This window comes from Pelophylax lessonae, assembly GCF_965119305.1.
Source record: "Pelophylax lessonae genome assembly, chromosome: 2".
NCBI lineage: Eukaryota > Metazoa > Chordata > Amphibia > Anura > Ranidae > Pelophylax > Pelophylax lessonae.
The window spans coordinates 654767407-654782271 of NC_138769.1; the positions used below are offsets into that span (position 1 = coordinate 654767407).

Consider the following 14865-nt stretch of genomic DNA (forward strand, 5'->3'; position numbering starts at 1 on the left):
GGATTTTCTCGGCCAACAACAACCAACTTCAGAAGTGATGTCATGTGCTGGTTAACTTTCCGTGTGTTTTTTCTTCTCTGAGCATGCCCAGTCTTGCTCATCTGATCTTTGTCTGCCGAAATCTGTACTGACTGACGGAAAATCGGCCGTTGTGGTGACGGCCAACAAAAATTTTATAGCCTGCACACCAGATTTTGTTCGGCCGAAAAGTCGCAGTCGGTTGTCGGAAGCATCATACTAACAAGCCGACAATCGGCGGATGGCTGAAAATTCACGGCCAACAATCGGTGTACGAGCCTTTACCTGCCAAACAAGCCTGATTATCTTTCAGTATTCATAGTAAACATAAAATTGCACCTTTCCTATGAGTTTCAGTGTGCAAATTTAATTTGGAATAGTGATATGGCAGAACACAGAACAGAACATAATCAGCACTCATGCAACCATATAGTTTCTCTTGTTCAGCCCTGTGATCTGAAGGAGATCATGTAAGAACTAATATCCCTTGCCGGCTATTGTATTTTAACAGCTGCGGGTTCCGATTGGATAGAGCCGCTGTTCAGCCCACAATTCTCCATCTGGCTTCTTTGATTTGCAAAACAAAGGATGTTGGGCAAGGGTTGCTGACAGGGCCACCCATGGCTTGATTTCATCCGGTTCGTTAGGAAGGAATTCACACCAAGGTTCAGTGTTGGGACCCTTACTTTTTAATATCTTTATAAATGATATAGGGTCTGGGATTAAAAGAACCATTTCAGTCTTTGCAGATGACACCAAGCTTTGCAGTGGAATAACTTCCTTACAGGATGTCTCTAACTTAAAAGCTGACCTCAATGCACTGTTTCATTGGGCAACTATGTGGCAAATGAGGTTTAATGTTGATAAATGTAAAGTTATGCACTTTGGGGCTAAGAATATGCATGCATCATACATACTAGGGGGAGTAGAACTGGGGAAATCCATAGCGGAGAAGGATCTGGGTGTTCTGGTAGATCATAAGCTTAATAACAGCATGCAATGCCAAGCTGTGGTTTCCAAAGCAAGCAAAGTCCTTTCTTGTATTAACAGAGGCATGGACTCCAGAGAGAGAGAGAGAGATATAATTTTGCCCCTGTACAAATCATTAGTAAGACCTCATCTGGAATATGCAGTTCAGTTTTGGGCACCAGTTCTTAAAAAGGATATCGGGGAACTGCAGAAAGTGCAGAAAAGGGCAACCAAACTGATAAGAGGCATGGAGGAGCTCAGCTATGAGAAAAGATTAGAGGAACTGAATTTATTCTCTCTTGAGAAGAGGAGATTAACCTCCCTGGCGGTATGATTCTTTTGGATTTTAGGTGCTGAAAGCGGTACCATTATTTTGCATGAGCAGCCCAAACCAACTGTATACATTATATATAAATATATGTATACAGTTGGTTTGGGGTGCTCATTCACAAGAATTATGTGTATGTATATTATATATATATATATACACACACATACACACACACACATACACACACATACATATATTTACATAAAAAGTACAGTAAAACTGCAGGAAAGGGCACTGGGGGGCAATGTAATGTGATTTTTTTTTTATTTTGAATGGTATCAGTGTGTTTTACATTCGAATTTGCCGCCGTTTCCACCCCCCAGCGGACGTCATGTCGCCGGAGACGGAAGCCGGGGCTCGCAGACGATCGGGAGGAAGCTCCGCCGCCGCACACCGCCCGCATTCTTCGCTGGATCCCGGAGAAAAGGTAAGTAAAACCTCTTCCAGCATTCAGCGATCTTCCTAGCGCTACCCCGAGTGTGACTCGGGGTTACCGCTTTTGGCTCTAAAATCTAACCCCGAGTCACACTCGGGAATACCGCTAGGAAGGTTAAGGGGGGGATATGATCACCATGTATAAATACATAAGGGGTCCATATAGTGAACTTGGTGTTGAGTTGTTCACTTTAAAGGTCAACACAGAGGACAAGGGGCACTCTTTACGTCTAGAGGAAAACAGATTTCGTCCAAATACAGAAAGGTTTCTTCACCGTAAGAGCTGTGAAAATGTGGAATAGACTCCTTCCAGAGGTGGCTCTGGCTAGCTCAATAGATTGCTTTAAAAAAGGGCCTGGATTCTTTCCTGGGTGTACATAATATAAATGGGTACTAATATTTATAGGTAAAGTTGATCCAGGGAATATCCGATTGCCTCTTGGGGGATCCGGAAGGAATTTTTTACCCCTGCTGTAGCAAATTGGATCATGGTTTGCTGGGCTTTTTCGCCTTCCTCTGGATCAACTGCAGGTATAGGATTGTGTATATGGGATTGTATGGTGGGTTTTTCAATACTGTTTTTTTCTTTTTGTTGGTTGAACCAGATGGACTTTTTTCAACCTAACTATGTAACACTGTGTATGGCCAGCTTTATAACTTCCTGTCCAGCTACTGCAACAAAATAGAGTGAGGCTGAGTGCTGCCCAGCCATTCACAGGAAGCTTTGTATTTTTTGAGTGATTACAAGGCTTCTTCAAATTGGCTGAGCTGGAGATAGTGATTCATCTGCCCACCTCTGCCAATTAGAGGATGCCTTGTATTTATTAAAAAAATTAAAAATGGCTGAAGAGTGCTCAGCCTTACTCTATTTTGTTCCAGGAATGGGATGGGGGAGCCCCCAAACCGCTGTCGGAACACAGAGCTGTTGCTACATACAGTTTTATTTAGCGCTGACAGAAGCCAAATATCTTAGTAACGAAAATAGTTTCTTTGGGCCTGGAGTTAGGCTTTAAGGGGTGAGCACCAGAATATGCCAATTAGAGCTAGGGAGTGACCATCACACTTATTCACTAGCTCATAACCAAAAATTTTAAAGTATGCTCACAGAGTTTCAAAATGATCACTATAGCAAAGGATGTCTCCTAATTTTACAAATTAACGTCTATATAGTGTAAACATTTGGAAAGGAGTTAAACAGAAATCCACATACCTGTCAACGGACTGCGCAGCTTTGCAAATAGTGTTTTACTGCTTGGCTTCTTTGCATCATCCTTTAAGGTTTCTGTAAGAAAACAAAGCATGAATGAGTAAGCTGGAAATATTTATATTGTATGGTCTATAACTAATAAGGGGTATGATAGTATACTCTATTTTCTCCTTTTTGACCCTTGTGCCCTGACCTAACCCATCCTCCCCCTCTGCAGATGCATACTTACCTCAATCCCAGGGACACAGTTTCACTGTTTGTTTTTGTTCAGTGGTGCAAGACTTTACTGTCCTGGCGGTACCTGTGTATAGGTGCCCCATAGACTTCTAGGAGTCTGTATTCAGAGACAAGTTGAGAATTACAAAGCTGACCCACTCTGATCTGAGAGGTTTGCATAGAAGTCTACAGGTGCTAACTGCGCCGATGCAGCCAGAATAGTGAAGGCTTGCACTTTCCCAATGGAATAGAAGGCCCCTTTCACACAGGCGGACCGTTCAGATCCGCCTGTCCATTTTTTGGCGGATCTGAACGGTCCCCCCGTGCATCTCTATGGGGGATCGGATGTCAGCGGAGACATGTCCGCTGACATCCGATCCGTCAAATCTGGACGGAAGGAAACCCTATTTTCCATCCGTCCAGCAGTTTGGATGGGATCGGATGAGAACGGACCGACGGTCCGTTCCCATCCGATTTCCCCCATAGAGATGCATGGGGACCTGACAGCTGTGTCTCTGCACACAGCGCGGAGACACAGCTGTCATCCTTCTGTTCATCGGGGGATCAATCCCCCACTGAGAAAAACGGAATCCGTCCGATGGACGGATAGTGTGAAAGGGGCCTAAAGATGAAAATGTGAAGGGGAGGCGGCTGCACTTATCCTTTAAAGCAGGGATCCTCAAACTACAGCCCTCCAGCTGCTGCAGAACTACACATCCCATGAGGTATTGTAAAACTGACATTCACAGACATGACTAGGCATGATGGGAATTGTAGTTCCTGAACAACTGGAGGGCCATAGTGTGAAGACCCCTGCTTTAAAGCATATCCAAAGCCAAGACTATTTTGTCTTGATAGTATTGAGGGTTTAAAAGCTCTGACAGGTTTTTATTACTGTCTGTGCCCTTACTAGGAAGATTTATCCTATTTGTCCAGATGACCTAACTGGGACTAAACTGAAATAATCCAGAATCCTGTTGCCACCAGAATAGAAAGTGAGAGGAAATTTTCCAAATGGGGATACTTTTTAGGCATTTTTTTAATTACCAATTTAAGGGCAGCAAATAGAGGGGTGGTAATGTTGCAGCTTACCAGTCCTTAGATGAAGCGATTGCACAATTTATTTATTTTTCTCTCCTTTACTTTCAACTGGTGATCAATCACATTTCCTGTCAAAGTGGCAACGCTCCCTCACCATACTGTATCTTTGGAGGAGCAGTGTTGTCACCATAGGACAAAAACATGTGTTAGGACAACAGAACGTCTCCATCTCTCCTCATCTGTATCACACAGGGGAGGTGTTCTGTAGCTCACAAGTGTGAATTAGGAAGTCTGGTTTCATTGTTTGAGATGTCAGTTCAGTGCACAGAAAGGGTCACCAGGTATTTTTTTTTTGTATTTGCTGAAGATGCTCTTGGCTTAAAAAATAAATGTAGCCATTAAATCTAAGAGAGCTCATTCGCAACAGCAGTTGCATTCTACTGTGACTAATGTGCACTGAGATGGGAGCAATGCTGATGTGTTGTAAATTATGTGTGTTAGATGTGTGACGGGAGTGACTTTGGGTTGGGGGCCCATGGAACCCAGCTTACCTTAGAGAGGTTGGGAACCCCCTGTATTTGTTCCCCAGGTCCCTTTTATGTGTAAGTCACCCATTAGGGGCACAGGGTGTCTGAGAAAATTGACAACTACTTAACGGACATTGAGAATATGGTTTGGATTACTTCAAATAGGACAGTAAAATTTACCAACAATATCCCTCAAGAAACATATGAAGATTTCATCCCACTTTACACTGTAGACTTATAGCCTGTTGTAGAACATTGCCATGAAGTCTGTGACTCCTGAATAATCAAAGCATTGCTTAAGGCCCGTACACACGTACCGATCGTCGGCAGACAAGCGTCGGCCGACAAACGATCTGCCGAATGTACGCTTATTAGTATGATGCTTCCGACAGCCGTCAGCGCACATTCTGCCGACAAGAATCTGTCATGCAAGCATTAAAATTTTTGTAGGCCGACACCAGAGCGGCCGATTGTTCGCCAGTCAGTACAGAATTCGGCCGACAGACAGCAGATTTGCAAGACTGGGCATGCTCAGAAAAGAAAAAACACAGGGAAAGTTAACCATTACATGACATCACTTCTGCAGTCGGCTGTAGTCGGCGGACAAAATTCTTGTGCTGTCTTTGCACTTTTCAACAGACACCGACAGCCCGGGGACAAAAGACGGCCGATCGTTCGCCGACGATCGGTACGTGTGTACAGGCCTTTAGATGTGGATCCATGGTTAATTGGGTCACCTATTGTTTGTCTGCCTGCTAGTATTGTGTACACTCCTCCTTGGCTGGTTTAAGGGGCTAGATAAATAGCTCAAGTTAACCGCTTGCCGACCGCCGCAGTAGATTTACTGCGGCGGTCAGCCCCTGCCAGGCAGAGTGACGTTAATTAACGTCACTAGCCTGGGAGGGTCTGGGGAGCGAGCGCGCGCCCGCGGAGGCGCGCTCCTGCGCGGTCACGGACCCCCCCGCGCGTGTGACTGGCGGACCCGATGTCCGCCGGTCACTCGGCGATAGTCGGGGGAGAGGGAGAAAGTCAGGCGGCTTGTGTAAACAAGCCCCCTGTCATTCTCCTCGATGTAAAAACACTGATCACACGGATCTACTATGTAGGTCCGTTGATCAGTGTCCTTACAGCTCAAGCCACAGCCAATCACAGTAGAAAGCACGCCCCTAGGGAAACACACAGCCCCTCCCTCCCAAATAAAGTTAACCCCTTCACTACCAGTGTATTTTTACAGTAACAGTGCATATGTATAGCACTGATTACTGTAGAAATGTCACTGGTAACCCCAAAAGTGTCAAAAAATGTCAGTCAAGGGTCTGATCTGTCCGCCCCAATGTCGCAGTACCGCAAAAAAAAAAAAAAAAAAAAAAAAAAAAAAAAAAAAAAAAAATCGCAGATCGCCGCCATTACGAGTTAAAAAAAAAAAAAAAAAACAACAAAAATGACAAAAATCTTTCCCTTTGCTAATAAACGCGATAACTTTTGCGCAAACCAATCAAAATACGCTTTTTGTGATTATTTTTTACCAAACATATGTAGCATAAAACAAATTGGCCAAAAATGTTAAAAAATTTTGATTTTTACATTTTTTTGGGGGGGAATTTCATATAAAAAAAAATGTGAAAAATATTGCTATTTTTGCAAAATTGACGCTCTTTTTTTGTTTATAGCGCGTGATCAAAAAAAAAAAAAAAAAAAAAAAAAAAAAAAAAAAAAAAAAACAAAAAAAAAAAAAAAAAAAAATCGCACAGGTGATCAAATACCACCAAAAGAAAGCTCTGTTTGTGGGAAAAAAAGGACGTCAAATTTGTTTAGGTACAGCGTCGCACGACCGCGCAATTGTCCGTTAAAGTTACGCAGTGCCGAATCGCAAAATACCCCCTGGTCTTTTAGCAGGAAAATCCTCCGGGGCTTAAGTGGTTAATTAAATCACCGTCAGCTATTAGTTGCCAGTGGGAAAGTAGTATACCATTTGTGATGGATGTTCCTTAGATATGTTAATTATATTTCAGTAAACAATTTGATCTGCATGCGATAATGTAATGTAATGCAATGGTTAACATTTTTAGTTTTCAACTTTTTTGAAATGTCACAATGCCATTTCTTTCATCTTTATTCTCCACAGAGGGTTGTGATGCAGTATACTGTGTTGCAACATGCTGCTCTAAAGTAGAGCATGTCCTAATTTTTTATTATACTAAAATTAAGAGGTTTATCGTAACTTGCTCTGTGCAATGGTATTGCACAGAGTGCCCCCCCCCCTCCAGCGCTCTCCCCTCCTCCTCTCCTGTGTGTGCCCCCATAGCAAGCCATGTGATATAGGGGCATATGTGTGGGCAAGCTCCTGAGTCAGGTGGTGTGCGTCCATAGACACATGTAGTGCAGCTCCGCCACGCCCCCCATCTCTCTCCTCACAGGATTTGACTGACCGCAGCAGGAGCCAATGGCTCCCGTAGCTGCCTGAGTCTCCTGGGAGAAGAAGGGAGAGAAAAGCTGCAGCTGGGCATAGCTCTGGAGAAAGGACTAAGGGTAAGTCTTGGGGGAAGGCGCACAAGTGTTAAACATGATTTTTAACCTAATACAAGGAATGCATCAAGGTTAAAAAAAGGATGTTCACTTTAGAACCACCTAAAGGCTTGACAGGTTTTTTTATCCATTTATACATCATCTTTTATATTTTTCAAAAAAAAAAAAAAAAAAAAAAACACAACAATAGGTAATGTATTGCGTGTGCCCTAACCTTAGTGTATTTTTTCCTGAAAGTGTGTGCTTGAGAAACTGTTGTGCCAATATTGTGCGGCCAAAAAAATAGGAACTACCACTAGTTTATCTCTAGGGTCTCTGGGTTCCAACTAATCCTCAGGCCTTTTTTTTTGTACCCTAATGCATTACCTGCATACAGTAATGTTTTTTTTTTTTTTTTACACTAGTTGTTCCCACCACCACTCTCCTTTGATCCAACACTGTCCTCACCCATAACAGTCCTGGTCTCTCTCCCCCTCTCACAGGCACAGAGGCAGCAATGGGAGCCATTGGCTCCTGCTGCTGTTAATCAAATCCAGTGAGGAAGTATCAGGGGCGAGCAGTGTGTGTGTATTAGGATGTATACAGCGTGGCTCAGGAGTGTGCACACGTGTGCCCCCATGGCAAGTGGCTTGCTATGGGAGCACACAAAGAAGAGAAAGATCGGAGAGCACCAACAGGTGGAATCCAGCAGAGGAAGTTCGGTCCCACTCTGAAAAAACACTGCAGAGCAGATAAGCCCCCGTTCACACTGGGGCGACCTGGTCGCCTTCCAAAGAGAAGCTGCGGACCCGTTCTAATAGGAGCGACACAAGTCGCTCCGACTTAGAAAAAGGGTCCGGAGCTTCTTTGGGGCGACCCGGAGCGACCTGCATAGACTTCAATGTTATGAAGTCTGTGCCGGCCGCTCCGAGGTCACATTCTGCTATATAAACATTCCCCAAACTGACATTTTTGGGGGCAACAGTGACATTACTACAGTAATCAGTGCTAAAAATATGCACTGTTACTGTACCAATGACACTGGCATGGAAGGGGTTAATACAGTGGGTGATCAAGGGGTTACATGTAAGCCTAGGGGAGTGTTTCTAACTGTATGGGGGTTGGGCATTTGAAATTATCACAGAGCCCTGTGATCCTACATAGAAGGATCACAGGCACTCTGATTATTCCAGCAAGAAGAACGGTTAGCTGTGTTTACAATAGCTGACTGTTCTCTCTCAGCAGGGAGCAATCGCGGGTGGCCGGCGGCAATCGGAGCCCCCTGCATCGGAGTCCCGCTGCCGAGTGGGAGAGGTGCGCACTCGCCCCCTAGCTGCCGGCACGCGACTGACGTAGAGTTACGTCGGTTCGCGCAGGAGGAGCTGCCTGCCGCAGTAAATCTGTGGCGGGCGGTCGTTAAGAAGTTAAAGCGGAGTTCCAGCCATTTACTCACCTGTCCAACGGTCCAGCGATGCGGCCGCCGGAAGCCTCGATCCTCTCCCTCGGCGCCGGCATCACTGCTGTGGGCACCCGGCTGTTACAGTTTGCGGCTTCACAGCCGGGTACCCACTGCGCATGCGCGAGTCGCGCTGCGCGCCGTGATTGGCCGGCAATCTTCTGGGACCTCTGACGTGTCCCAGAAGATTGCAGGGAGGGAGGGGGAGAGGAGAACTTCCGCTCAGGGTGCCGCGGCGCTCCGAGCGAAAGTGGGAGCGGGTACCTGTCAAAACTAGGTACCCGCTCCCCCCCCCAAAAAATAACATGCCAAATGTGGCATGTCAGGGGGTCAGGACTCCCTAAAGCGGAAGTTCCACTTTTGGGTGGAACTCCGCTTTAAAGTAACGCAATGCCGAATTGCAAATGGTCCAGAAATGGTTAAAGTATAACTAAAGGCAAAACCTGTTTTTTTCTTAGTTTTGGATAGAATGGAGATGTGGATTAGAACATCTGTCAGTTTTTATTGCTGTGTCCCTGTTTTGGAGATCACCCTCTATACATTTGTCCTGTTTACCATTATCATTGAAAGTGAAGTCAAAAGAAAATCCCAAATTTTGGGTTGTCCCCAGAAAAGATATAAAGGGTAAAAGTTCCAAGTGGGACACTAGTTCTGGTGACCTGGGGGTCCCTCAAGGAACTCCCTTAATTTGCAGGGATTTCCTCTCACTTCCTGTTTGGCTATGAGACAGGAAGCAAAGGGAAATCTCTGCAATGGGACACAGATGACGAAAATAATATGACATGGGTTATAGCATCCCTTACTCTATCCAAAGTGAAAAAAATAAATAACTTTTGCCTGTAGTTCTACTTCAGAAGCTGATTGGCTGCCATGCACACATTCTCCTGTTTTGTTCTGATAAATCCCTCTCACAGTTTCTATATAGCAGTCATGTGTTCCTGCATCCGTCCTGGACACACTGCATCCCTCCCTGGACACACTGCGCCCCCTCCTGGACACCTCCTGTACACACTGCCACCGGGCCCTTTCCTGTACACCTGTTTTGTTCTGATAAATCCCCTCACAGTTTCCATTTCTATATAGCAGTCACATGTTCCCGCACCCCTCCTGGAAACAACGGGACCTCATCTGTCTCACAGTTTCTATATAGCAGTCAGGTGTTCCTGCACCCCTCCTGCACCTACACACTGCACCCCCTACTGTAACCATTGCACCCCCCCTCCTGTACACACTGCACCCCCCCTCCTCTACACACTGCGCCCCCCTCCTCTACACACTGCGCCCCCCTCCTCTACACACTGCGCCCCCCTCTCCTCTACACACTGCGCCCCCCTCTCCTCTACACACTGCGCCCCCCTCTCCTCTACACACTGCGCCCCCCTCTCCTCTACACACTGCGCCCCCCTCTCCTCTACACACTGCACACCCCCTCCTCTACACACTGCGCCCCCCCCTCCTCTACACACTGCGCCCCCCCCTCCTCTACACACTGCGCCCCCCCTCCTCTACACACTGCGCCCCCCCCTCCTCTACACACTGCGCCCCCCCCTCCTCTACACACTGCGCCCCCCTCTCCTCTACACACTGCGCCCCCCTCTCCTCTACACACTGCGCCCCCCTCTCCTCTACACACTGCGCCCCCCTCCTCTACACACTGCGCCCCCCTCCTCTACACACTGCGCCCCCCTCCTCTACACACTGCGCCCCCCTCTCCTCTACACACTGCGCCCCCCTCTCCTCTACACACTGCACCCCCCTCTCCTCTACACACTGCGCCCCCCTCCTCTACACACTGCACACCCCCTCCTCTACACACTGCACCCTTCTCCTCTACACACTGCACCCCCCTCTCCTGTACACACTGCGCCCCCTCTCCTCTACACACTGCACACCCCCTCCTCTACACACTGCACACCCCCTCCTCTACACACTGCGCCCCCTCTCCTGTACACACTGCACACCCCCTCCTCTACACACTGCACACCCCCTCCTCTACACACTGCGCCCCCCTCCTCTACACACTGCGCCCCCCTCCTCTACACACTGCGCCCCCCTCCTCTACACACTGCGCCCCCCTCCTCTACACACTGCACCCCCCTCTCCTCTACACACTGCGCCCCCCTCCTCTACACACTGCGCCCCCCTCCTCTACACACTGCGCCCCCCTCCTCTACACACTGCACACCCCCTCCTCTACACACTGCACCCCTCTCCTCTACACACTGCACCCCCCTCTCCTGTACACACTGCGCCCCCTCTCCTGTACACACTGCACACCCCCTCCTCTACACACTGCACACCCCCTCCTCTACACACTGCGCCCCCTCTCCTGTACACACTGCACACCCCCTCCTCTACACACTGCGCCCCCCTCCTCTACACACTGCGCCCCCCTCCTCTACACACTGCGCCCCCCTCCTCTACACACTGCGCCCCCCTCTCCTCTACACACTGCGCCCCTCTCCTCTACACACTGCGCCCCTCTCCTCTACACACTGCGCCCCTCTCCTCTACACACTGCGCCCCTCTCCTCTACACACTGCGCCCCCCTCTCCTCTACACACTGCGCCCCCCTCCTCTACACACTGAGCCCCCCTCCTCTACACACTGAGCCCCCCTCCTCTACACACTGAGCCCCCCTCCTCTACACACTGAGCCCCCCTCCTCTACACACTGCGCCCCCCTCTCCTCTACACACTGCGCCCCTCTCCTCTACACACTGCGCCCCCCTCTCCTCTACACACTGCGCCCCCCTCCTCTACACACTGAGCCCCCCTCCTCTACACACTGAGCCCCCCTCCTCTACACACTGAGCCCCCCTCCTCTACACACTGAGCCCCCCTCCTCTACACACTGCGCCCCCCTCTCCTCTACACACTGCGCCCCCCTCTCCTCTACACACTGCGCCCCCCTCTCCTCTACACACTGCGCCCCTCTCCTCTACACACTGCGCCCCTCTCCTCTACACACTGCGCCCCTCTCCTCTACACACTGCGCCCCTCTCCTCTACACACTGCGCCCCCCTCTCCTCTACACACTGCGCCCCCCTCTCCTCTACACACTGCGCCCCCCTCCTCTACACACTGCACCCCCCTCCTCTACACACTGCGCCCCCCTCTCCTCTACACACTGCACCCCCCTCTCCTCTACACACTGCTCCCCTCTCCTCTACACACTGCGCCCCCCTCCTCTACACACTGCGCCCCTCTCCTCTACACACTGCGCCCCTCTCCTCTACACACTGCGCCCCTCTCCTCTACACACTGCGCCCCTCTCCTCTACACACTGCGCCCCCCTCTCCTCTACACACTGCGCCCCCCTCTCCTCTACACACTGCGCCCCCCTCTCCTCTACACACTGCGCCCCCCTCCTCTACACACTGCGCCCCCCTCCTCTACACACTGAGCCCCCCTCCTCTACACACTGAGCCCCCCTCCTCTACACACTGCGCCCCCCTCCTCTACACATTGCGCCCCCCTCTCCTCTACACACTGCACCCCCCTCTCCTCTACACACTGCACCCCCCTCCTCTACACACTGCACCCCCCTCTCCTCTACACACTGCACCCCCCTCTCCTCTACACACTGCACCCCCCTCCTCTACACACTGCGCCCCCCTCCTCTACACACTGCGCCCCCCTCCTCTACACACTGCGCCCCCCTCCTCTACACACTGCGCCCCTCTCCTCTACACACTGCGCCCCCCTCTCCTCTACACACTGCGCCCCCCTCTCCTCTACACACTGCGCCCCCTCTCCTCTACACACTGCACCCCCCTCTCCTCTACACACTGCACCCCCCTCCTCTACACACTGCGCCCCTCTCCTCTACACACTGCGCCCCTCTCCTCTACACACTGCGCCCCCCTCTCCTCTACACACTGCACCCCCCTCTCCTCTACACACTGCACCCCCCTCTCCTCTACACACTGCACCCCCCTCCTCTACACACTGCACCCCTCTCCTCTACACACTGCACCCCCCTCCTCTACACACTGCGCCCCCCTCCTCTACACACTGCACCCCTCTCCTCTACACACTGCACCCCTCTCCTCTACACACTGCACCCCCCTCCTCTACACACTGCACCCCCTCCTCTACACACTGCACCCCTCTCCTCTACACACTGCGCCCCCCTCCTCTACACACTGCGCCCCCCTCTCCTCTACACACTGCGCCCCCCTCTCCTCTACACACTGCGCCCCCCTCCTCTACACACTGCACCCCCCTCCTCTACACACTGCACCCCCCTCCTCTACACACTGCACCCCCCTCTCCTCTACACACTGCACCCCCCTCTCCTCTACACACTGCACCCCTCTCCTCTACACACTGCACCCCCCTCTCCTCTACACACTGCACCCCGTGCTGGGAGAGATTACAGAGCCATGAGTGATTTCCCTGGAGGTGAGTACCTGGAGCTATGAGCACCCACTGATCACACTGCACATCCCCGACCTTCTTCTTCCTGGACATCTTCCCCTCACACCGCACCAGTCACACAGTCCGCTATACTTGGCGCCCTCCGGAGCACTACATCACTATGAAGGAGGGAGGGGGAGGCGGAAATTCTATAACTTATCCCGCTGAGCAGGAAGAACACAAACTGGTGAGGGAGTAATATACTTTATCTATGTAGTGTTCTGATGTGTCTGAGGATGGATTGTCCCACTATCTTGTTCTATTTCTCCTTATCACCGTACAGACTCCCCCCCCCCTCCCTCCCCGGGAGTTGGTACATGCCACATGTGGGTACAGTGTTGCAGGAAGAGGATATCGCAGGGCTTCCTGCAGAACAAGGGGGAGGGACTATACAACGCAGGTCTGAGGACAGAGGATTCTGATTGGTTAGTTTATGATATTGGAATCCGCGGCAGCCAACCAGCGTTGACATTTACATGGGATCGGACGCAGTTTATGATGTGTGTGTATAAGCGGACACAGGGAATGTAATCTTGTGGTTGATGGACAGGACTTTGTCCTATTAGCTTGCTGTGTGGTAGATAGGTGACCTGGGTGCCCTCCATTCTGTAAGCCAGCAGCCCCCAACCTTTGTGGACTGGTTTTATGGAAGATAATTTTGCCAAGGGGGGTAGTGAGTTTTTGCAGGGGGGGGGGGTGGGGTGGGGGTATTGGCAATGGAGGCGGTCCACGGCCGATTTGTCGGGGCATTGGCTGGTATTAGCGCTTCAATCATCACAGCACCATGGTTGTTATGGTATCAGGATGATTGAAGTGCATTATTTCTATTATTACATTGTAATATAAAATGAAATAGTTCAACTCACCATAAAACACCTTTCACACTTGTGCCACCTAAAAGTCGCACAATTGTGACGACTTGAAGCAATGCCTGGGTAATCTGAGGTCTAAAGACCTCAAATGCGTCAAAGTCAGAGCAAAGTATTGCAGGGACCACTGTGAAGTCAATGTGACTTGACGTCGCACAGATATGAACAGTACTCATTGGAAATCCATGGAGTACGACTTGTCATGCGACTTTGCAGTCCCGGGACAAGTCACACAAGTGTGGAAGGGGCTGTGACAGGACATTGTGCTGTGATTGGCCAAAGCATACAGGTCATGTGCATGCTTTGGCCAATCATTAGCAATCAAAGCATTGCAACAGCGCAGTGCATTATGGGGCGCTCATCCAAGGCAAACTTCCAGCCAGGGGCCCCATTTGTTTGTGTGTTTAGCGAACACACGCACAGCTGATGTTCGAGTCAAACTTATGTTTGACTCGAACACAGAACCCATCCCTACTATAGAGGAAGTCACTAAACTTTTTTCCAATGCCCACCTAACTTCCTGGACCCTGGACCCTGTTCCTTCTCAAATACTACCAAAGTCAACCTCTGGCTCTATCCTATACTCTATAACTCATAGCTTCAACCTCTCCCTCTCCACTGGCATCTTCCCCAACCCTCTAAAACATGCACTAGTCACTCCCATACCAAAGAAAGCCTCACTAGACCCCACCAATCTAAGACCCATCTCCTTACTCCCTTTTGCCTCCAAACTCTTTGAACATCTAGTCTACAATCGACTGAGCAATCACCTCATTGAGAACAACCTTCTTGATCCCCTTCAGACTGGATTTTTCCCCACAGCACTCCCCAGAAATTTCTCTCCTAATGCCTCGTACACACGTTCAGATA

At 49.6% G+C, this 14865-nt stretch overlaps 1 protein-coding gene across 1 annotated transcript in view; it reads right to left on the bottom strand.

The window, feature by feature from the left end:
• The window catches only part of RNASEH2B (ribonuclease H2 subunit B), a 51434-nt gene extending 38193 nt beyond the window's left edge, over positions 1-13241 (bottom strand). The window contains exons 1-2 of the mRNA XM_082244382.1: positions 13120-13241; positions 2964-3035 (exon numbers count right to left, since the gene is read on the bottom strand). Coding sequence (XP_082100508.1) covers positions 2964-3035; positions 13120-13180 — 133 coding nt within the window. The 5' untranslated portion in view covers positions 13181-13241. The remainder of the gene's footprint in view (positions 1-2963; positions 3036-13119) is intronic.
• Positions 13242-14865: the final 1624 nt, after the last annotated feature.